The sequence below is a fragment of the Paramisgurnus dabryanus genome, chromosome 17 (genome assembly GCF_030506205.2).
Source record: "Paramisgurnus dabryanus chromosome 17, PD_genome_1.1, whole genome shotgun sequence".
NCBI lineage: Eukaryota > Metazoa > Chordata > Actinopteri > Cypriniformes > Cobitidae > Paramisgurnus > Paramisgurnus dabryanus.
The window spans coordinates 27,979,942-28,005,669 of record NC_133353.1 but is presented as its reverse complement, the minus strand read 5'-3'; the positions used below and the strand labels follow the sequence as shown (position 1 = coordinate 28,005,669).

General features: G+C 36.7%; 1 protein-coding gene across 2 annotated transcripts; it reads left to right on the top strand.

Moving 5' to 3' along the window:
• The first annotated feature begins 406 nt into the window (after nucleotides 1-406).
• On the top strand, nucleotides 407-24,226 carry rin3 (Ras and Rab interactor 3). 2 transcript variants are annotated; one of them, XM_065288433.2, is made up of 10 exons: nucleotides 407-876; nucleotides 3,184-3,822; nucleotides 7,663-7,777; nucleotides 8,482-8,554; nucleotides 8,650-8,741; nucleotides 9,036-10,430; nucleotides 11,005-11,313; nucleotides 18,043-18,174; nucleotides 18,459-18,622; nucleotides 22,221-24,226. In XM_065288433.2, exons 2-10 carry the CDS (start codon nucleotides 3,256-3,258, stop codon nucleotides 22,545-22,547), a joined length of 3,174 nt encoding a protein of 1,057 aa, XP_065144505.2. In that variant the 5' UTR covers nucleotides 407-876; nucleotides 3,184-3,255; the 3' UTR covers nucleotides 22,548-24,226. The 2 variants fall into 2 exon arrangements, with proteins under 2 accessions (XP_065144505.2, XP_065144504.2); XM_065288432.2 differs by having other exon boundaries at nucleotides 18,040-18,174.
• The last annotated feature ends 1,502 nt before the right edge of the window (nucleotides 24,227-25,728 follow it).

Genomic DNA, 25,728 nt, shown 5'->3' with positions numbered 1-25,728 from the left:
TGTTATATTTTTTTGTTCGTAATTGAACATCAAATTGAAGTTGGTACATCAACGTGAGTTCTTCAGTCTTGAAAGCACTGAAGTCTTTGATGCAAAATACCTTTGCACTATACACTTTTGGCAGCATCACAAATATGTCCCCTCCTCAAACAAGTATCGTAATGTAGACATTTAAAATCAGCGTCCTTTAAAGAAACTCTGAAAATATTATAAATGCAAACATTTTTGAAGCGGATATGCTGGATGGTATGCAATTCGTCCCAGAACTGACTAATATCCAGATCTTTTTTAGGGGTTCCTGAGCATCTGGGGTTGTTTAACTTCAGACACATTCAGAGTCTGGGGGAGGGGAGGGATGTTGACTTCCCACAGATCTGGTTCTGGAGTAAACACATCTGTAGACATCTGTTTATGCCATGATGACTAAGAGACAATGAAGCGAAGGAGAACGTAGCGTATTTATTCGACGTGTTAAGGAGGTAAAGTGTGTTTGTGTGTGAGCGTGTAAACAGTACAGAAGTTAGGGGGGTGGTAAGGGGTTGGCTGGCCACCCTGTACAGCCCCTTCCTGACTGCATTGCTGACAGGAAGTTTAGAAAGAAAACGAGAAACTACTTTTCGCATTTTTTAGGTTTTGTCTGCCCTCGTATGTAATAATAAGCAGGAGGACGCACGGATTGAGATAAAAGGCAGGAAGTAGAGGAATATTAGCGGAGAAAGAGTGGGTAGAAGATGGATTACAAGTTTTGCTGTATTCGGAGTCCCTTTGTAAGGAATTACTTGTGAAGCAAAAGGACTTAGTGAAGAATGTTGAGTGTCTGCAGATCTGAATGATGAAAACAGCTGTTGGGACTCTGGAAACTGGAGCACTTTGAAAGTAAGTAGCAAAATACATTTACATAATTCTGTATACAATTAGATCGAGGAATTAGTGTTATGTACAACTACTTTATAGTATAATCTAATGTATACATGTTTTTGGATGTTTGGTCATTTTTCAATAAGATATGATTGAGGATACCCAAGAATATTATTTAATCTGCAAAAATCTTACAAATAACAATTTTAGCACACTTTACTTTTCAATATAAGAAACTTTAAGGATGTAACCAAATACTAAACTTTTTTTGGTTAAATAACCAAATTAATTAAATTATCTGGGGCGAAGTCCCCCTCAATGTAAATGATTTAAAAGTATCACTCACTCAGATTTCTTATGTTTTGCAACTATTGGCTTATTGACAAAGAGGCTAAAGTGATGAAAGTTAACAAATAATTCCTAACAATAAATGTTTAGGAGTTCTCATGTTCCTATACTATATAAAGTTTTAGTATGAGAGCGGGAACGCTTTTTGGTTTTGGCTCAAACATTCAAAAATATTTTAATTTGAATAATTATATTTTTACACAAGCAACACACGCATCTCTGCTACAAATGAACATTTAAAGTTTGTTTCTAGTACTTACCATTCTTGGACAATTACACCAAACGTGACAGAAGTGCAAATGTTACAACTTACCCGGGCATAGGTCGGGTTAATTGTAACAGGCAGGGGTTTAGTTGTAACACTTGCTAAAAAAACAAGTTCGGAGGCAAATATTTCAATACTATTTTGTCCATATACTTGAAGTGGATATTGTTTATATATCTGTCTATAATAGACAGGTATCCACACTGTATTCATTCATCCAGCCCTTTTCTAACAATAGTTCAATTATAAATGGATACAAATGTCTAAATTTGTAAGAAAAAGCAGCACAATTATGGCAAACATATTTGTATAGTCTGTAATAACCATACTACAGTTTCAAAATCAAATTCTGAGATATTAAGCATCAAAGTCTGATTTTAGCCATTTATTTCATTATGATTTCAATCTTTGATGTGACCTTATTCAATCAATATTAAAGATATGAACAAAAATAAATTTGACACATGATTTTTGATAAGACAGGTACATTTTATCTTGTTGGCAGCCAGCAATCATTCGTGTGTAGCCTATTTAAAACGACGGCAAGAATTACGCTAACATCAGTGGTTTTCATATCGTAAGTGCTGAGTGGTTAGCTAGCACAGCGTTACAATTAACCCCGCTGGGTGAAAATATTTTCAAGCCCACCAAAAAAAGTTGCTAAGAGCTGCAGACATATTTCAAAACGATGCTATGTTTTAGTCAACAAGACACCGATTAACATGCCATAACATTGGATTTGGTATCTTACACACCCAACTTAGAAACCGAAAAAAACATATGATGAAAAAATTTACTCACATGCCACCAAAACACTCGTGTATCAATAACTCTATGGAAAAACATTATACATTTCCAGTAATTTGCGGGAGATCGTCTTTTGGCAGCATGAAAAAAATACTGGTAAAACAAAACGCTCAACCTTGTGCAACAATGTAAACAGTCCGTGTTACAACTAACCCTGAGTTAGTTTTTGCTCCGTGCACCCCTACTACACTCTTAGAATGAATGTGTTAAAAACAACACATTAGTGTTGATTCTGGGACAACACACTTACTGCGTTGTCCCAGAATTCACCCATCTCTGTGTTATTATTGAAACAACACATTTTGTGTTACTTTTAACACAACATGTGTTATATTTTAACACAAAATCAACACAACCTTTTTAAGAGTGTATATACTATACATTATTATTATTGAGCAATGCAACCACTTTTTTATATAGTTTCTATAGTGCAGGCACAATGTTGGAGACCACTGGTTTTGAGTATACAGGTATGTAACGGTCAAGAATAAAAGTACAAAAGCTGTCAGGGCAGTACACCTTTGCACCTAAAAAGTTCATAATAGTGCCTAAAGGTACATATTGGTACCAAATGTATAAATATCTGTACCAAAAAAAGAACTTTAGGGTCTACTTTCAAAGTATCCGCTTTTCTAAGAGTGTAGTTGTGAAACTTATTTTAGGATGACAATGCAATGCTATACATGGCATTTTTCCTTTTCAGGCTCATCTGAACTATCTGTCACATTGCCTGTTTCACAATTCGGCCATATTGGCACATTTATTTCGATCATATGACGTTATGAGCTCATGGTTTTATGGAAAAATTACACAGAAGCCCTGACTTCTGTTTTTTTTTTAGCTCCTTTAACCACAGCTGTGCTAGGTTGACTCTTTCTAAAACTATGTATGATCTTGTGTTACAGGGTCATCACTGAAGTCCTCTAAAATATTTTTCAGATTCCCCAAAACTATCTGCTGTTTGTGCATTATGCACTATGCTCTCCTCTGCGCCTTCCACTGGACCTCCGGGTTCCCCTACCCCACCTCTCCCAGCGTCCTTTCATTCACAAACCTCTCCTCTTTCTTCTAATACCCCTTCCGTGCTGACTTCTACTCCAGCGTTCCCATTAGTTGATATCTCCAGCAACTCATCCGCTGACTCTGCCCCACTTCATCTCCCTACTTCATCTTCACCTCGACCTCCAACTTCCTCAGCTAAAATTTCATTTCCTTATCCACCTCTGAAACCCATGGCTCCTCAAGTTCCAAAGCCATCCCTCCCTGCACAGCTCCCATCTGCACTTCCAAAGATCCCCTCCTCACCTCTGGCAAAACCACCTCCACCTCCTGTAGTAAGACCCTCATCTCCACCCCAACCCAGACCCCCGCCGCCAGCGGTTTCGAAACCACCTGTCACCACGTCTCCAGACAACAAGACAAATAAACCAGTCCTTCCTGGTATCAGCATCTTGGAGAAACTTATTAAGACATGTCCAGTGTGGCTTCAGCTCGGAATGAAACATGACAGAGCCTTTAATATACTGAGAAAAGAGACACCTGGGGTAAGAGATACCTTAATGCTTTTGTAACATAATACTCATATTGATGGCTAAAGAGAAGTTTGTGTTATTTGATTCTCTGATTCACTGACATGCATATGCGATCCTGACCACATTAATATGACTAATGAATGAAAAATGAATATGACTTTCAAATGAAACAGTAGACTTTAAATAAATATGCTCTGGTTACCCAGCAAGCAAAAACTGAGGCAGTGAAATGATGGCTAACTATAGGCCAGTGGTCTAAAACTCCCGGCCCGCGGGCCATTTGTGGCCCTCCCTCCCCCTCTCTGCGGCCCGTGTCTGCTGTCAAAAAAATTACATAATTCGGCCCGCAGAAAGGTTTTTATTAACTTCGTTTTATATTCGTTTGATTGTTAAATGTCGCGTCTAAAAACGAGTCAATGCGCTTCTTTGTTCTTTCAAAAGCACTTATCATGACTTTTTTCATGTTTAAGTGCTATAATTGTGTCCCCAGTGTTTTTACCGACCTAAAAAATGTGAAAAAGATCAACCCTGTAACTTCGTTTTGATGAACCATTCTCTGCAAGCATGTGAAAAAATAGGTCATTTAAATTTATCTCCTTGTGATGTCATAAGGGGATAATACCGCCCCTTAATTTACACTATTCAATCACTGCACTGCCATTTAGTGCAGAGATCAGTTCATTTGCATTTTAAAAAAGGACGCACCCAGAACTGCAGATTTTTGCTCACACCTACAAAGTGCAAATTTTAACACGTTATAATAAATTATCTGTGTTGTATTTTGAGCTTAAACTTCACATACGTACTCTGGGGACACCAACGTTATATTTGACACCTTAAAAAAGTCTTGTGAAATGTCCCCTTTAATGTAAGAGGTTGCACGTCTTTCGTTGCTATGCAACCATGAGCCACGCTCTCTCTGTCAATCATATCATTGTCACCTTGCGATTAATCTGGTCGGGACTTTGGAGTGTTCGTCCAAAGAGCCGTAACTCGTGGTTCGTTTGTTCAAGTCATAGCTTTTATTGGCGACACCTTATATAGCGTGTGAGCTGGAGATGTAATGCAACACATATTAAACTACATGAGGAAAAAAACATCAGGTGTTAAGATAAAAACGTGCAAAGGATAAAAGTAGCCTATGCGTGCTGCTCACTCATCTCAATATGTTACACCAGTGGTTCTCAAACTTTTTCCGCGTGCGGCCCCCCCTTGTGTACAGTGCATTCCTTCGTGGCCCCCCCCAAAGAAAATCTATGACAAAAACTGTTCTGAAATGTAACATTTTAATTAAACAAAACATATTAAGTTATACAAAGTAGTGCTGTTGGTTAGTAGCCTTATTTATTTTTTAGGTTTAATTACACAGAATTCATGATAAATGAATGTATTTTATAAAATGTCATAAAACTGGGGCCCCCCTGGCACCATCTCGTGGCCCCCCTGGGGGCCCCGGACCCCAGTTGGAGAACATCGCTCGATGCCCAGGACCCATATTTTGAAATTACGAACCACACATGAAATGTATTGAAGTACATACATGTTGTAACAAACTTCGCATCGAGCACCCTCGAAAAAAGAAGTCACGGACCGCCACTGGTGTTAATGCATCAAAATAACATTAAATAATTCCTTTACAGCATTTCCTATGTTACACATTGAGCAATATTAATTTTTTACATAGATGAAACATAATCAAGTCAATATTGTGACTTAAAAGATAAGTAAAATAAAAAATAAATCAAAACAGAAACATGAACAAAAAATGGAATTGAATTTGTTTGTTTAGGGCAAGGTTTTAATAGACAACGTTATTTAAGATAAGGTTAAGACACTATTTACTTACTGTTATAAAATAATGTATAAAAAAAGATTGAAAGCACTGTTTATATTTTTAAGTATTATTATATGTTAAATCATTGAATTTAAATGCATTACATATAAAAATTGTGTTTTTATGTTAAAATAGCTCTACGGCCTTCCAACAAGATGTCCATCTCAGAATGGCCCCAAGCCAGTTTGAGTTTGAGACCCCTGCTAGACCCAATATTGTCTGGCTATGAGTAACCCACCCTAAATAACCATGAATTTGGTTACATGCTGTTTTGTCAAAATAACTTGGAGAAGTGTTATATTTCATCATATATGCAAACTCAACAGGTCTTCAAGGTGTTTGCTTTCATTTGTTCTGAACGTATACCCATCGTCTATTTTTGGGCTATGGTTAGACGTCTATTAGACATTCACTGACAGCCCACATTTGGCATTGGTTTAGCTAAAATTCTTGCTGGGTAGACTCAGGGCCTTGATCCTTAATCATAACTTGATTATTTACTTGCTTATCTTATCTTTAACTTTTCCGGTTAAAACTATTCAAGGTGAGTCATTGACAGAGTACATTTAAAAAAGGTTATGATGTCTCAATTTGCAAAAGTAAACCTTTGATTTATATTTGAGCGTTCAGTTAGAATTTTCTAATCTCAGTTTGACATCATCTGACTAAAACTCACATACAGATAAGTATCTGCAATTTAATGTTTTGAACAGTGATGACGATACAGAGGCAAAAGTACAAAAAAGGTTAGTGCGGGATTTAAAATTGGCTTACTTGATTCATTAAGATAATTTTGAGATTATATTAACCAACATATGACATTTTTTAAATATAATTTGTGCATGGATGTTTTAAAGACACACAGACCAACTAATGGCCCAAAAACATATTTTTTAAAACTATAATTTTTACACTAACATGTAATTTCCTGAAGCACGACGTCATTAGACAACCGGCTTTTGTTAGTTTAAAGGATATTACAAACGGCTGAGAGGATGGAAAGTCATACTGGGGACATACAACAAAGAACACAAAAAGGACAAGACTGGATCATTTGGAAGTTCAAGAAATGTTCCTAATAACCTGGCATTTATCCATGGTACATCACTCTGGGGCATTATTTAAAAGGTGTCGGAAGCAAAAAACATTTACTTGACTAGATGCCATTTTCTTGTATTCTTGTGCCTTAAAGCTTTGTTTACTTTGTGTCGCAGCATTGAAGCAGGCGAAAGTAGTGAAAACCCGAAATGGAGTTTAAATGATATGGACTCTAAACATGACTCTTAATGAGCCAAATGGAATGGATTTGAGGAAGCAGCAGCGTGAAAGTCAAGGCTGTAGCTAAAACGCGAAACGGAGTATAATTTATTAGGGCATTCATCTCTAATGGAATGAATTTGACTGAGAAAAAGTGTGTGGGTCCACAATCATTGGTCCTAAAAAGTGGGTGCGTCTTGTCCCACCCACAAATAATGGTTTTGACGCCTATGTTTAAAAGACATCCCTACTGAAAAAAACAGCTGGTTATAGCTGGTGTAGTAAGCTGCTTTGGTCACTTTTTAAGCAGAACAAGCCGATTGCCAGGCTGGGAGGACCATCAGCACGTTGCACGGTGTGCGCGTAGCGACCGCGTCGTATCCATGATGAGCGTGCATACCGCGTGCATACATTTGAAATAACGAACGCAAAAGACGTGATATGTGAACTGCCCCAAGAAGTAACGTTACTGGGTTGTTGTTTTTTCTCTTTTGGGTTTTCATTATCTAATTTTATTTGGGAGACATGGTATGTTTGTATTTGTATTTATCACTCAACAGGGCTATTTATATGAACTGTAAAAAAGCTAAAAGGTGATGAACATAACGAAATACTGACCAGTCACACTAATATATCCATAGGAGTACAATGTGCCTAGACATTTATGTAAATGTTAACCTTTGCCTGTGAAAAAGCTGATCACGGTTCATTTGCCTTCCACCTGAACACAGTGCTAAATTTGCTCAATTCTGTATATCCAGATATTTTTAGTCAGGAGGGATTTGAGTCAGAAGCAGATGGTGCTGTCAATCCGTCTTCCTGACCAGCAGGGGGAGCCTCAGGTCAAAGAACTGCCTGTGAAAGAAGAAAAGCAATGTAAGTTATTTTGCAATTGAAAAAAAGCATTAAAGCATGGAATACCTGTGCAACAAACACATACCCACACACAAGCACATTTGCATACAGACTAAAACACATCCACGCAGACGGGCCCACGCACAAAAGCATTTGCATACGTGCAATTCAGTGACAATGCACAAAGACAATAACAGAAGGTGAAAAGTTCCGTGGTAGGGTTTTTTGGGGGTTTGCGGGCCTTAGGTTTCCTGCCCTCAGCACTGTTTTTTTGCTACAGGATGTCCCACACTGGCCATTTATAGCTTTATTTCCTGGTGCCCGTGTGTGTGTCTGCATATTGCGTGGTCAGTTTTCAGCAGTTTGTGTCTGTCGTAATACAAATATTCTGTTGTTGAGTGTTTAGAAAGCAATATTTAATTTACTGTCAGCTGTCCCAAAGCTAAAAAAATGAAGTGTCTTATTGTTTTCATCTTCTTTGGCCAAAATGAAAACCACTTTGTTATATGCAATGGGCGGTCAGTATGATATATTTACACGTTCCAATTCCTCAGTACTCTAGAAAGTCCCACTTGTTTTGTTTTTCTGTCAGCAGGCGATAAGTCACACAAACACTTTTCGTAAGCTATTGCCAACAGTTAGTTGAAACATCACTGCTATGAGGTAATGTCAGGGGCCGGATGTGTCGCTAACATAAACTCTTTTGTTTCTTTCTCATGATGTAGTGCTGTACCTTGAAGGGTCGGTTCTGGTCTTTGAGAACATTTTTAAACTCATTGCTTTCTACTGTGTTAGCCGGTAAGCACATCACATCTCCTTCATGCATAAATATCTAATTTACTGTGGCTTTTCCCCAAAATATTTATATCTTGTCATGTCCTTCATCCATTCAGGGACATTCTCCCATTTCCCCTGAAGTTACCTCAGGTCATCCTGCAGGTAACTAAATATGAGGACATGGAGGTGATCTCCTCGCTTGGTTCAGGTAAGGCAGACTAGTTCGCATTTCATTTTGATTACGCTCATAACATCCCATGATGCTCATAGGAAGTGCTATTAAAGCTAATGGACACAGTTTCACCTAATGCTTTCGCACTACACTGGGTGCTAGCAGGTGCTGTACCTAAAAATAATTTTATTTATCTTAAGACCCCACAGCAATGTTTTATATACTCAAGAATTTCCCCGGTAGTTTATTTATTGACGCAATAATGCTAATTTAGATGTGAATGCATGCTTAATTTAGCCTGCTACCATAACAAAGGTTTCTGTCACACAGAGTTCTGGACTTCAGCACTGAACAGTCATGAGGAAGTGGAAAATGCCAGTGGCGCTTTGGATAAGCATGGGCAAAGTAGTTCCTGTGAAATCCAGCTTTCCGTTGGCAGTGACCGGCTTTGGTATGTCAACCCAATTTTCATTGAGGAATGCAGCAACAGTAGGCCACCCACCTCACCCACCCCAGTCTTGAGAACCCAGAGCCTCAACACACCGATCCAGGTCCCTCCCAAATTCAAAAGGCCTCCTCCCCTCCGTCCCCGTCCTCCTAATGCACTTGAGTGTTCACAACCACACGGATCAGCCAAGGCAACAAAAGGGGAGTTTAAGTCAATTCTCAGTTCTCCACCCCCGTCAGTCCAGAAAAGGGAAGGAAGTGACTGTGAGCGTGCAGAACGAGAACAAGAGCAACAGGGAACTCCTGGCTCAGACATCAAGTGTGACACAGTCAAGCCAGCTGTCTTACAACCAATTCAGATCAAAGGCAGCAAGCAACCTGTTTCACACAGACCTCCTCCAGTGCCGACCCGACGGAGGCTATCTGATAAACAACCTTCAGAGGAGCCAATGCAGCAGGAGGTCACCATCAGTGTCTCTAGTGAGGCGGTGACAGAAGACAAAGTTCCTGTAGCAACTCTTATTTGCCTAGACGACAATATGGATGAAATGGAAAAGCCTGTGGATTCAGAGACTCAAATTCAGGAAGTGTCCGTGGAAGAACCTCAAGTAGCTAATGGAGCTCCTGCAACGGTGACTCGGGCAGTAGCGACAGAAGCAAGGAGGCCTGGCGCCCCGGTGGCGCCACCCAGGAGAAAAAGACAATCTGAAATTCTGGCCGGAAACTCACCTGTGCTAAGCACCCGAGAGTCCGCTTGCATCCTTCCGGTGAACAACAGCAGCCCAACTCTTGTCCGGCACTCGCTCTGCATCAACACCGGTCACCCCAAAGCTACCGATGTTTCTCTGTACTCTCCAGATGGTGGAGCTCCACATCCAGAAAACGATTCCTACTCAACCAGCAGCACGGAGGAGGAGACGGATGTGACGCCAGGTGCTCTAATAAAAAGATCCCCGACAATCATGTTGGATCGTGCCAAGCAACGACTGTCGATGGTGTCCATGGCGAACCTTTCCAACGTCCTCACTGGTTTCATGAATGCGGACCGCAAGCTTCAGAAACGCATTGTGGAGATGTCCCGGGATGGAAACACGTACTTTGGAAACCTTGTTAAAGATTATCGGGCTTTTACTTTGGACACCATGAGGAAACACTCCTCTAGCACAGAGATGCTTCAAGAGATCAGGCAGATGATAACCCAGTTAAAAAGCTACTTGATTCAGAGTGCAGAGTTGCAAAATCTACAGGAGGCGGCCGCATATTCTGAGGAGAAACTGGGTAATTGACAATTCATTTGTGACAACAACAGACACTCTGTTTGTGACGTTTGAAAGATTTTGTTGATGTGGTTCCTTCGCAAGGTTAAAAGTTTTCAAGCAAAGCACCATTTTTAAGCAGAAGCTGTATATGTTATGCTGTAATAGACTATATGTACAGAGTGAGCTTTCTCTCTACACAGTCTATAGAAAACTTGTGTGGCTTCACACTAAACCACACAGTGTTTAAAATAACCTTTCATTTTAAACTGAGAACAGGGGTAGTTTTGCATTCTTAAAAGTAGTGTGTCTGTGATACTTGGTGCAAATTAAGTTTCTTGCATATAGTACTCACAATGTTATTACCACTGTACCAACTACTGACAAATGTATAAAATTTCATCTGAAGATTCTCACAGTGATACATTTACACATTTGACAGACGCTTTTATCCAAAGAAACTTAATTTGATCAGCATGTGTGTTCCCTGGAAATCAAACCCAAGACCTTTTGCACCACTTATGCAATGCTGTACCAACATAGCTACAGTAACCTGTAAATAAAGTTGCTCATAACTATTTTCCACCTTATTACAGAGATCATCATTGAAGCAGCACTATGCAAAAGTGTCCTGAAACCTTTGAGGGAGGCTGTGTATAACGGATTGAAGGACATTCACTCCCGTTCTGGAAATCTTAAGAAACTGAAAGAGAATCAGCAGGTGGTTCTAGGGACAACTACCACTGACCTGGGGGTCACGACCAGCGTTCCTGAAACGCCCATCATGGATAAGATTCAAATGAAGCTCAGTAACCTGCATAAAGAATATTCACCGCAGAAGAAGATCGACATGCTCCTTAAGACCTGCAAGATGATCTACGAGTCAATGACTGTGGGCTCTGCAGGTGGGTTGACATTTACCTTTTATATATATATATATATATATATATATATATATATATATATATATATATATATATATATATATATATATATATATATATATGTTTTATATACATATATATACACATATACACAAACAGTACTGTGCAAAAGCCTTAGGCCACCATGCTACCATTAGATTTGTTGTTTTTGCAATTGTATAGTGATCATATATAATTATATCTCAGTCTCTTTATTATAATACAACCAGAAAATAGAGGAAATGTGTATGTAGTATTAAAAACGGTGTAAAAGTACAAGCTAAAGTGTCAAGTATTTAGGGTAAACTCCCCTTCCACTTGAGCAATAGCAGCTGTGGATCTCTTAAACCTAAATAAAATTAAATCCAAATTTAATTGGAATCAGAGGTGATCTTATTATTGACTTGTTTACTTATCAGGAAGATTGTAGTGTCACACACTTGGTGGATCATGGTTTATGTTTATAAAACAAATTATTTTCCACGTACTGAAAATTTTTGTAGCTCCAGATTTCACTCTCTTTTTATTTAATGGGTACCGTCAACTGTGTGCTTACCCTCATTTATCAAAATATTTTCTTTATCATTTATCACAATACTTCCAAAATATTTTTTTCCTATTATGGAAGTCAATGATCGCTGCTGTGTTTACCATCATTTCTCAAAATATCTTCTTTTGTGTTCATCAGAAAAAAATTAATACAGATTTAGAACAACATGAGGATGAGTAAATGAGGACAGAATTTTCATTTTAAAGTGAACTATCCCTTTAACTTACATGCTGTAAATCCGAAGCGGGAGGAATTATAATAATGCCGGTCTTGTCTACATCACTAATCCCGGGAAGTAAACTGTTGCCTACAATCCGTGTGTTTGTTGTAGTCCAAGAAAATAGATTTACCGTGGAGACGATAACTCGCGTCATCGTTGTGGAATTTAACCTTTTGCATACCGCTAACATATACTAATACACACTTACACCAAAGGAAATCTAAAACATGAATCGGACAATAGGTGCTCTTTATATTACAACCCAACGGGTTGGGTTTGTCCATTTTTGACCCAATGCTGGATTCAAAGTAAACCAGCATTTTAAGTGTATGCATTTGCCAGATGCTTCATCTAAAAATGAATGTCTTTTTGTTGTATTTTTATTGATTTCCAGCATAAATATACAAATATAATACAAAAAAAAATATTTTCAACACAACACTGAGTCAAAAAGAAGGGAGCCCAACTTCTTGGGTCGTAACTTAAGCTGGGTTGTTTTAACTCAAAATTACACTGTAAAAAAAATCCGTAGAAATTACAATGTTATTGCAGCTGGGTTGCCGGAAATTTACCGTAGATTTACGTTTATGTTATTTACTAGCAAGAGTTTGTTCAAAGTAAAATAAATTTTAAATATTAACAAGTCTTTATCTTAACAGAATAAAACTATACAATAACAGCCTCATGCAAAGCATTCTGGGAACCAGAAATCATCATCAACCTTTTTCTGTTTTTGCTTCAGATTTTGTTTTCCAGAATGTTTTGCTTGATACTGTTTTTTTGTTTGTTTTATTCTGTAAAGACAAAGACTTGTAAATGTTTAATGTTCATTTAACTTTGAACAAACTCTTGCCAGTAAATAACATAAATGTAAATCTACGGTAAATTACCGGCAACCCAGCTGCAATTTCTACGGAATTTTTTTACAGTGTATGGATTGTTTTAAACCAATGTTGGATCATATATAAACATTTCTGCAAAAATAACAAACCACACCCTTTCGGCGCTAACTATACATTGCGTGTCTTAAGTGAAACCCGACAGTCATTATTTAACGACAAAATGATGGTTTGCACTGGCGCAAGCTGTTAGTAAATCTGGCCCTAAGGTAGTGTGCACACCAAAGCTTTTACTCCGGCGGCAGGTGTATGTTTTCAATTGTTTCCAATGGAAGCGTAGTGCTTTTCAAAACAGCCAACAGCTGTTTTTTTGTCCACGCTGACAGCCGGCGCTCGGCAGTTTTTCCACACTCAGCTCTGAGTGCCCAGAGTTGAAAAATATTCAATTTTGGGTGAAAAGCTCAGCTTGTCAATGTCACTTCCAACACGGCTGTCCAATAACAGCGGAGGAGGGGCAGGATAAACATCACAACAACCAACATGTGCATCGTACAACAACTGATAAACAAAGCAGAAGTATCACAGCAACCAAAGCGCTCAGCTGAAAAAACCTGGCAGTCGTCTAAAAAAAGCTGGCAGTCGATGCCGCCTGGCATTTTCAGCCGTGATTAAAAGCTTTGGCGTGCACACCCCCTTAGTCTTGTTTTCTAAATATGTGTGATCAAACTCATGACCTTTTATGTTTGATATAAATATCATTGGCAGGAAGCTACAACATATTGGTTTACATTGGACCCAAGTAAAACATAACAATCACAAATTCTTTTTGGAAATGTACAGTATGTGCGTCATTTGACAGTCTCCTCATTTACTGTATTTCATCATTTCAAATCACCTCTAAGAAATATAAAGAGCACAACTTCAGAAAGGAGATGGACAGAAAGCACGTCAGTGATGTGTCTACACAGCTCAGGCTCCGCCTTTTCCTCCTCACCCCAAAATTAGTCCAGATTACATCAAAGCTGTCATTATCGCCTCCAAATAAGGAAGTGGTACAGCTGCAAAACATTTTTGTTTGTAGAAGACCGCTTACAGAACATGCTTGATATTTATCATATTGTTAACACTTAACGCTTGAGTGTTTTTGTGTTATTCTGCATGAGACACTTTTAGTAAACCAAGGCTGGGCGTGTTCTCAAAAACCCTCTTCATTTTTAATTAAGTCAGTGGATTGCTCCAGTTTTATGAAGTGGTAGTTACATTTCGCATGGCCTTTTATGCAAGACTACAGATTAAAAATGTGAGCTGGGTGGTTTATCCCCATCCCAAGTGAAATTTAAAGATTCAGTGTGTAGTTTTTTAGCAACATTTAGAAGTGAATTGCAACCAACGGCTCAGTCCACAGCTCTTTCGAAACGCATAGTGAAGCTATGATAGCCATCACAGGACAAATATGTCATCATCTGAGACAACGTAGCGACAAAACGTGTCTGTAGGACAGTTTGTCCGTTTAGAGCTACTGAAGGAACACTGCAGCATAAAATGGTGAATGTTTTTAAATAACAACCAGAGCAATGTTTATGCTAACTGTAGTATAAGATAAATAATTGACTACAGTCCTTTGAATTATTTGAAAATTACCACTTTCCAGTGTGCATTATTTTCGAATAATTCAACGGCCCGTTGTCAGTAATGCCTTACGTATATTACATTGCATTGTCAAGAGATCCTTCTAAAAGTTACACATTGCATCTTTAAACTGGCAGCTCGCAGACGGGAGCTTTGAGAATTTCTTGTAGAAACGACTGGTGTAATGCAGAATTCATTGGATCTGAGAAAGCAGCCGCATGGTTAAATGTTCCACATTTGCTGAAAGCTTTTTTCTGAGTTGGATTGCAGAGTTTTGTTTTTGGATAACACATTTCTTATTTAATCTTTATTTTATTTCCAGTCGATACTTTTTATGAAGACTCAGGCAGAGGTATCTAGGCTTAAAGGAAAACACCACACTTTTTCAATATTTTATTATGTTCTTAAAGCAGACATATCATGCTTTTAAGTCTGTCCTTTTTATATATAAATCATCTATTTGAGGTCTATATAAAGCAGAACTGCAATGCTTGGCTCTGAATTTCTCATTATTATAGCCCCACAGGCCCCCTTTCTACCCCTTTTCTGATGTGCATCTGAGAGCAACTCATTTTGGTGCTGTCTTTTTAAATGCACGTCATACCCTGCCCCCTCTCCAGGTTGCAGAGGTGACACTCGGTTAAACTCCACCCCGTTCGGCCATTTTTGTAGTTTTATAGCAGAGATACGATTATCTAGCGGCACAGAAACTTTTTATTCACTCGTTATTCACAAAATGTCAACAACGGAAGACTTGTCCATCCAGCCGTACATGTTCGAGCCAGAGTTGAAAACGGAGCGAGATGAAAATGAAGACGACGAACCTGCAGAACAACGTCTTCATATGTAGGTATCGCAATGGTGTGTTAATGGTGTTTGTCAATCCGAAGCCTGCAGCCTCCGGAGGTCGCATTTCTAGGCTGCATACGTCATCAAGACGGTCTTATTTCAGAATATTAACAATTATAAAGTTGACTATTATTCTTAGTTAATCGTAAGTTGTTGTAATATGCTCATGAATTGCAAATGTAATGCTCAGTTAACTTAATTAAACCAGGCTTGATGACCAAAAAGCGATCTCCGCAGGCTGCAGCCTTCGGAGTGAGAAACGGCACTGCTAAACCATGAGCACCGTGTACTTTACTTTTTTTAGGTTATTTACAGCTTACCGAAGTGCTCTGTTCGTCTTCTCCAAAGATTGACGTAATTGACCCCTAAATCAGATGAAGTCTATCGGCAAATCCTACTTTATACTGGCGGAGATTGGTGAATTAGTTATCCTTGAAGTGCTTCCGGCACACAAAAATAACTTTACCCACAGATATGGGTACATTTCTTACTCTTTCGTAACTTCTGCATCCTTAAGCTTGGACTACAATATCGAAGCGTGAAATAAAAAATGGCGAGTTGCTCGTAGTGTTGGGCTGGGAGTCGATGTCCTTATTTGGCAGTTCTGCTGCAAATACTGTGACGCAATTGTTCAAAAAACGTAATAGATAATAGAAAAATCAGAACAGGTTGGAAAATATGACCAAAAAAGAATATACAGATATCAACAAAGCACCTGAAGAGACTAATTTCAACTTTTATGTACTTATAAACACTACAAATATACAACAAAATGCATTTAAGAGCTAAGAAAGTAGATTTAGCATGATATGTCTCCTTTAACTCAACTTAGATGAATTAATACATACCTATCTTTTTTCAATTCGTGCACTTTTAATCTTTGTACAGCACGTCGTGAATGTGTTAGCATTTAGCCTAGCCCCATTCATTCCTATGGCTCCAAACACAGATGAATTAAGAAGCCACCAAACACTTCAATGTTTTCCCTATTTAAAGACTGTTACATGAGTAGTTACACAAGTAAGTATGGTGCACAAAATAAAACTTATGTTTGGAGCCATAGGAATGAACGGGGCTAGGCTAAATGCTAACACATTCAAGAAGCGCTGTACAAAGATTAAAAGTGCACGCACTGAAAAAAGACTGGTATGTATTATTTCATCTAAGTTGAGATAAGAACATAGTAAAATATTGAAAAATGTTTTTCCTTATAGGGGGTTTGTTTAGAGAACAGCATTTTTTTACCATGCACCTTCTTTTGCCACATTGCTTCCTTTAATAGGTATTTGCAAGCACTGAAATGAGCCCAGACAGGTGATGCTCACAGAAACCAAGCTATTATCCACACATCCTTTGGATAATTTTGCACAATAACAAAAAGCAGTCACACATTTTCATTTCCTCTATTTTCACAATTACGCACAACATGTTTTCAAAGGCTGAAGCATTAAGCAATTATTTTGAAACATTTTCTTGCCTCATGGACGTTAAACACGTCTTTTTACCTGAGGGTCCACAACATCTTTCGCTCAAAGAAGGCAGCAGCCAAATGTGTTTGTTGAAGTGCCTCAAACAAAAAGTGATAAAACTGAAAACTTTTGTTGTCAACAAATGAAATAGTTTATTTAGATATGTTAATTAAACTTAAATAGTGCTATGCAAAACCAAGGTCATAGGTTTGATTGTCAGAAAAAAATGCAAACTTTATACATTGTATACATGTACTGTATACAGTACAGGCAGTTGTTTTTGATTAAATCATGTAATGCAAATAGTCATTTATAATGTAAAATAAATGCATGTAGCTTTTGTAGAAAAAAATACTGTAGCTTTTGTTCTTATACTTATTTAGTGTGCCTGTATCACACTGTGGGTGTTGTTTCTAAATCTATAATATGGGAACTGTGTTTATACCGATGCTACAGTATACTGTTTTGCCTGCACAGCATTTCGTTTAGCATTACCCAATTTTAAAAGCAATGCAATATGGTTTGTAATTATGAAATAATGAAATCCTAGAAAATCATTTTGCATTTTCTGAAAATATTAAAGGGTTGATTGTGTGAAAAGTAAAAATTATAATCTGTTTATTTTCTGCTATAAAAAAGTAATCTACAATCTATTTCACAGTAACAGTGATAAAGCCGGTGAACAAAATAAACACATAGACAGGTGCAAAATATAGATTTACAATTTTGCATTTGGCAAACACTTCTCAAATACTTCTTAACCAAGATAAATTGCGAAAATCAAAACCCTGATGTATTTGAATAACAGATTTATTGTTGAGTATCTAAAGTCGTAAATGATTTTAAAGCATGGCCGCAATGCACCTGCATTATAGTAGTAGTAGTCAGCATATTCTGAGCTACTTTATTGGTGTCTCTTCAACGTGTGTATAGGGCACATATTTCTTATTGTACAGTCACATAAAAAACACACACAGCCAAAATGACTAAACAGGAATCTGTGCAGCATTGGAAAGCATCAGAATAAGCAATTTGAGCACCAGGTTCCTCAATGTGAATCTTGCTGATGAAAATTAAATTGATGTATTACTTCTTCATATGACTTCTTCATAACATTATTTTTGAATTTTGTATTGTAATTCTTCTGTCTAGCAGGTAAGGCACATGGGGCTGATGACTTTTTGCCTGTGTTGATGTATGTATTGGCTCGCAGTAACATCACCGCTCTGCTGTTGGATGTGGAGTATATGATGGAGCTGATGGATCCTGCACTGCAACTTGGAGAGGGTGAGAACACATAAAGACACGGTGAAAATAAAGGGTAGTAGTTAACATTAAGGAACCTGTTGGTATCTTTATAATAATAGGGATGGTTGGGGCAGTTAAACATGAGTCCAATAATATAGGGAAGCTGTTGCTGTGTATGTTGGTTCACCTCCTTGTGATGAAAATGTTTTGTTGCCACAGCTTTGTCAATACATAGGCTTGCATTACAAGTTGCAAAACTGTAACCATTAACATGTGACAACGGTTCAATATTGCTTTAATAATATGCTTGAATAATATTGCAGGTTCATACTATCTAACCACTACCTATGGAGCTCTGGAACACATCAAGAATTTTGATAAACAGGCTGTGACCAGACAGCTAAGTCTAGAGATCCAGGACTCGATTCATCGCTGGGAGCGCAGACGCACCCTAAACAAAGCCAGAGCGTCACGCTCATCTGTGCAGGTATGAAAATAAGATCCATGTAAAAAGAAAACTGTCAATTTGGTGTATTGCTAATAACATCATGTATATAGACTATGATAGTTGTTTTTGGTTAACAGAGTTATGAAGTTGGTAATAAAATTTTGACATATAAAAGGTCCTTGTATTATTAAAATGCATAGTGTAACAAACACTAAACTTCCTCTTAAAGGAACACTCAACGTTTTCGAAAATATGCTCATTTTCCAGCTCCACTAATGTAAAACATTAGATTTTTACTGTTTTGGAATCCCTTCAGCCGATCTCCATGTTATTAATTCCAAATATTTTAAACAGTGTAACAGGTGATTTGTATCGGCTATTGGACAGTGAATGCAGGGGCGTAGATTTGTGTAAGGACGCTAGGGACAGTATTCCTACCAATATTCAGGGATCACTGAATTGTCCCAAGGAATAATTTCAAACAAATTATCTTTATTCACAGTATATATAACAGCTGATGTCTGTCTGTTTCTTGTGTTTTTTACTTATTACTTATTTAATTTAACATAAATTTATTCAGGAATCATTTAAATGAGATTTAAACTCTTTAAATTAAAAGAAAAATAGCGCTATTTGTGGTACACAAAGGGTTAACAGATGAGTCCCAGCTCCATAACACACATCACTAATATGATTGGCTTTATCTTTCTTAATCCCGCCTCTCTAACCTACTTCGCTTTATGATTGGTTTTGTCTTTACTTGCTAAACGTGTGATGTAGGCTGCATTCGCGCCTATTTTTTACAGTCTATGATTCACGCTTGTAACAGTTTTATGCAAAAAATATGGGACATGTTGTTACACATAATGATTCAGGGACATTGTTTTCCATGGCAATCCCATACCAACCTAAAGAGTTGCAAACTTGTAACAGTATAGTGTATGTAGTTTAAACAGACTGCTCAGAAAAAAGAAAGCACGAACAATAAAACAACTGTTGACAGTAGTTCGCTTATTTTTTTTTTGCCGTTTTTTTGTGATGGCTGTTAAATAAGTAGATTGTGTTATACTGGAGTGCTGGAGTAGATTGGGAATAAATCTGATGGTTCAGTATTTTACATGCCCAGTCAGAATTTTACAGAGCCCCTAAGGGGACATGGAGAAAAAATTAAATAAAGTTTAGTTTCGCGTTGCACGTGATACGTGAAACTTTTGCGTTTAGTTTCGTGTGCGCACGCTAAAGTTCTACGTGCGCGCACGACACTAAACTTTTTAAAAACATTCTGCACATGAAGGTTTCACGTGAGCACGCGAAAGTTTCACGTGAGCACGCGAAAGTTTCACGTGAGCAAGTGAAAGTTTCACGTGAGCACGCGAAAGTTTCACGTGAGCATGCCAAAGTTTCACGTGAGCACATAAAACTAAACTTTTTATTTTTTTACTCCAATGTCACCTTAGGGGCTCGATAGAATTTTCACTGACATCACAAAAGAGTAAAAAATTAAATACAATTTAAATAGGCCTATTCTACATTTGTGGTTTTTGACATGTGTAACCTTTATAAATAGACAACTAAGATTTAAGGTGCCAAAGAATGCATTGAAATAATCTGTTAAATTGTTCTTTGATATTTACATAGAAGGTATGTTACTTTATTAAGTGCAAAATGTTTTTACGTTTTTACATGTCCATTTACAACCCTAGGATTTGTCATTTAAAGGAAATAGTTTATTTTTGCCCTATTTGAAAGGGTTATGAATAATAATGTTGAGCTCTGCTCTGATTGGCTCATGCCAGATACTCACATTAGTAAACAGACCTTATAGTTTGACCCCGTATCAAACGAAAATAAAGATTTTGAGGAACAACTAACATTAGCATAGGAATAATTAGCATGAAGGGCTAACTCAGAAGTCACAACTTTGTTTTTTTAACTTCTTTTGTGTGCTCGAGGTTTACATAAAAATGAGGAACAAACGCGTTTGAAGCTCATGATATATCATTACCATGTACAGAGCTCTTATTATTCATCTATGCCTAGGTTAATACAGACACTTTTAATTTACTTGTGTCCCCACCAATGTCAAAATGAAAACTATGCCCTTGAGTGAATGTGACTCATCCAAACAGATTTCAAAAACTTTTCTAAAAGCAATGCAACCGGTAACATTTCAAAAGCGGATATTTCTCCATCACATTGAGTTCTGAGCCTGACGTCACATTGATGTTGGATTTTGACATCAATCAGATGTTGGTTTCTGACGTGAGTCCGGCATTGGGATCTGACATTAATATCCATACATGCATGTACATGGTTTTTCTATAAACACAGAAAATGCAGATAAATATAAAAATTGTGATAATAATAATAAACTTGCAAATAATTTTAACAAGATTAAAGATTAACGATTAGCATTGCATTGACAACATTAGTGTAACAAAGCTGAAAAAATTCTTTGTACTTTTGTCTGGTTTTCAGTAAAAATATCTAAATATTCTTAAATTAAGATGCTTTTTCTTTATGAGCAAAACAACCCAAGAAAATAAGTCTAGTTTTTAGACCCAGAATATCAAATTTAAGTGATTTTGCGCATAAATCAAACAAAAAAAAATCTGCCAATGGGGTAAGCAAAACAATCTTGAAAATTTTTCTTAAACACTAAATTCAAGAATAATTCAAGAAAAATTTGCTTACCCCATTGGCAGATTTTTTTGCTTGTTTTATGCAAAAATCACTTAAATTTGATATTTTTGGTCTAAAAACTAGACCTATTTTCTTAGTTTTTTTTGCTCATCAAGAAAAATCATCTTAATTTAACACAAGACAAAAATACTAAGAAAACTTTTTCTTGAAAATCATTTTTGCAGTGTAGAATGACAATAAATTTTCTTAGTATTTTTGTCTTATCAAATTTAAGTGATTTTGTGCATAAAACAAACAAAAAAATCTGTCAAATAGGGTAAGCAAAAAAATCTTGACATTTTTTCTTAAACACTAAATTCAAAAAAAATTAGCTTACCCCATTGGCAGATTTTTTTGCTTGTTTTATGCAAAAAATCACTTAAATTTGATATTTTTGGTCTAAAAACTAGACCTATTTTCTTTGGTTGTTTTGCTCATCAAGAAAAAGCATCTTAATTTAAGAATTAGTAAATATTTTTACTGAACACAAGACAAAAATACTAAGAAAACTTTTTCTTGAAAATAATTATTTGCAGTGTAGAATGACAATACATTTTCTTAGTATTTTTGTCTAATCAAATTTAAGTGATTTTGTGCATAAAACAAACAAAAAAAAAATCTGCCAATGGGGTAAGCAAAACAATCTTAAAAATGTTTCTTAAACACTAAATTCAAGAAAAATTCAAGAAAAATTTGCTTACCCCATTGGCAGATTTTTTTGCTTGTTTTATGCAAAAAATCACTTAAATTTGATATTTTTGGTCTAAAAACTAGATCTATTTTCTTTGGTTGTTTTGCTCATCAAGAAAAAGCATCTTAATATAAGAATTTTGAGATATTTTTTACTGAAAATCATTTTTTGCAGTGTAGATACAAGCCTTAGTAGTATTAACTTGAAAACTGCATGTTAACCATGGCATGGCTAATTATTAATTTCGTTTTCTGTGTCGTTTAGGACTTCATAAATGTGTCCTTTCTAGAGGCGGGCTCCAACACCAAGACCTTAGGAGTGCGTCCAAACACTACCGCTCAGAATCTCTGCAGTCAGTGCGCTGAGAAATTCGAAGTGTTGGACCCTGAGTTGTACTGTCTGAGTGTGCTTGTGGACGGTCATTACATGGCACTCGGACCTGAGGAGTTTCCACTCGCCATTAAATCCAGCCTGCACCACAGCGAGCCACGCAAGGAGTATTACTTTGTGTACCGCCACGGTCGCTGGCCGGAACAAGAGTCTGTGGAGGAGACAGACCCTACGCCAGCACCCGAAGAGGATTTGATATGAACTGTGTGTGTATATGTGTGCAAGAGTCCGTGAGAACTGTATTTGAATGGACAACTTTAATATACAGAAGAATGTAACTAACTGAGGCACAGTTTACACACTATGGTGCACACTATGGAGTATAGAGACTGGCAACAAACAATCAGCGTTGGCTTTAAAATGCGTTTTGGAAACCAGCAGGATTGGAAGATCGAATCATTTTTTTTTTAAAGAAGCATGGTATGATTCAAATAAAGAGCGTGCATCAAAAAACTTTTTTTTTTTTGAGACGCACACAAACTAACCTGACTTTTTTGGGGACTTTCTTTGACTTGATGACTTTTATATTGTACAAACTGTATATTCTATCCCCTTTCCCTTACCTCTAAACCTAATCCTCATCGAAAACCTGCTATATTTGAGATGTTCAAAAAAATTTTCTGTATGATGTATAAACTTGTTCCCCACAAGGTCAAAAAAAAATGTACTGGTATTACTATCTTTGTGGGGACTTGGTCATGCATGCGCACACACATGCTCACACGCACGCACAGAGACATCAAAACTACAAGATATAATCCTTCACCTTATTTTTGGCTTTAACTTTGAAATGAAACTTTTCAGCCAAAGCTTTTCACATCTCAGGGTTTGTGACTCATACCTGATTCCGGTGCGGATTTCTTCATATATTGACAAAGCATTGTGTCTTTACAGACCTTGAAATGGTTTGCATCTGCACTGCTCTCAGTTTATATTCTCAGTCATTTACAAGCCAAGCTCTAAGTGCAAATATTATGTCAATTTTTACAAGATAAGTCTCAGGTTGTTCTTTAAATACAGTAGGTCTGTGAAGTTTTAGTTCCAAATACCCCAAAGATAATTTATACTGTAGCATATCCTAAATGCCTCTATTTGGTTGGGGAGCAAAACGTGCTGTTTTAATGTGTGTACCTTTACAAGCAAATGAGCTACAGCTCCTTACTCCCTTACCAACGGACATTGAGCACTTTTGGTAAAAATAGATGTAATTTCTGTCCATACAGTCTGAGAGAATAGTATATTTAGCCACATTAGCGCTACAACTTAACACATTTGGGGTAAAATTAACCGGTCAGTTGGGTCGTGGGCGGAGCTTTGTGAGTGTGATGTCACATTAACAAGAGAATCAAAACAGCATGATTTGGTTCAATGGGGATTTTTTTCACACACTGCCAACACATTTATGTGATTTTACATGCCATTTAAGTGCACTTAAACTTTTACTGTTGCTGTTTTTTATCTGACAACTTATACAATAGTTTAGACACAAGTTAACTTAGTTTTCCAGTATATTGTGGTAAATAAGTAAAGCATGTACATATACTGTATGTATCACACAACATGTCTGTTTCAGTAAGCACAACACGTCAAACCAAAGATTGGTGTTTGTTATTAGTTACATTTTTTACTGGTAATAAATATCTTTTGGATTGTTGGTCATTTGTGTTTACTTGGCAACTATCACACAAATCCAGGCTAAAGTCTCATAATGTAATTAAGATTAAAAGCATCATGTTTAATTTTAGTAATTGATTTTACTTTAGTTTCAGTTAATATTAAATATATCAAGGTTATATTTTCACAGAATGTTCTTTACTTTATGTAGGATGATCTTATGTAGAAAACATTACATTTGGGTCATTCTACAGAAACGTCCACTTTTGGTACTGATTTCTTGATTTCTTTTTCCTACATTAAAAAGGATAGTTCACTTTAAAATGAAAATTCTGTTATAATTTACTCATCCACATGTTGTTTTATACCTGTATGAATTTCTTTTTTCTGATGAACACAAAAGAAGATATTTTGAGAAATTATGGTAACACACAGCAGATAGTGACCATTGACTTTTATAGTAGGAAAAAATATTTTGGAAGAATTGTGATAAATGATGAAGAAAATATTTAAGCACACATTAAATTCCATCATATTTTTTATTCCTACTATGAAAGTCTATGGTCACTATCTGCTGTGTGTTTACCATATTTACCATCAAAATATCTTATTTTGTGTTCATCAGAAAAAGAAATTCATACAGGTTTAGAACAACATGCATGTGGTTCTAAACCTGTATGAATTTATTTTTCTGATGAACACAAAATATATATATATATATTGAGAAATGAGGATGAGTAAATGATGTTAACTATCCCTTTAATCTTAGACCACGACTGAGTACACATAACAGCTTAATGATTTTTTTGTGTGTGCATGTACTTAAGGACTACATACACCATGTTTTTGTCACTGGTTTTACCTACTTCTTTAGCAATATTAAAGTTGTTTATGAAATATATAATTTTTTTCAGCTTTAAAGCTTAATTCTTAATTGTAGCAGAATTTAATGAATTTATAATTATCATGGAGTCACATGTGAAAGATTTTATTTAATGTGAAAGAGAAAAAACACAGTAACACCAACGACACCACAAATCTCCAGTCACTGGTGTTACTGATCTTCACTAGTGTTACAGATAAGGAATGTACCAGTGACAATTTTCATGAAAATGGCATTTTACAAAATTGCTGCTGCAAAGTATCAAACCACATGTTGTCAATCATTGTAAACTCACTAAATTAAGAAGTTTAATCCATTTGTGTTCTAGTTTTTTGCAATTCCCAAACAATAAAGGAGGTCATACCAGTGACATAAACTAAAAGGCTTATACTGTATGAAATAAAGGAGATTTCTGATAACTAGAGACAGTGGACTTACATGGGCTTCTCTTCATAGACCTCCAGGAAATTGAAAGAAGGAAGTCAAGGGATATCATCAGTGTGATTTTTATTACTTTTTTGTTAAACGGTAACACCAGTGACACAACTCCAGGGGACCACTACTTACATGATATATTTTATAATATTTATTTAGCATTTTGTTTTTTAATGTAGTTTACATCATATATTTGATAGTTATGGACACATAATTGTATTTTAAATGGAAGAAAACACTGTTTTTGATCTCCAAATAAAGCATTTTGCCTCTGGACGAGCACTTCTGTGGTGCTTGGAATTCTAATTAATTAATAAAAATTAAACATTGCTACATTGATGGCTCAAGAACAGGGACGTGCACAGGGGGGTTGCTCAGGTTGCCCGGGCAACTGCCCATATGCCCTTCTCGACTCAAGTTGCCCTTCCGAGGTGGAAAAAAAATAAATTG

Bases quoted from the DNA above. Each gene is read 5' to 3' on its own strand.
- rin3 (XM_065288432.2), top strand. From the start codon at position 3,256: ATGCTCTCCTCTGCGCCTTCCACTGGACCTCCGGGTTCCCCTACCCCA. The intron at 7,778-8,481 runs GTAAGTTATTTT...CTCATGATGTAG, and splicing joins TGTGAAAGAAGAAAAGCAAT to TGCTGTACCTTGAAGGGTCG. The intron at 10,431-11,004 runs GTAATTGACAAT...ACCTTATTACAG, and splicing joins ATATTCTGAGGAGAAACTGG to AGATCATCATTGAAGCAGCA.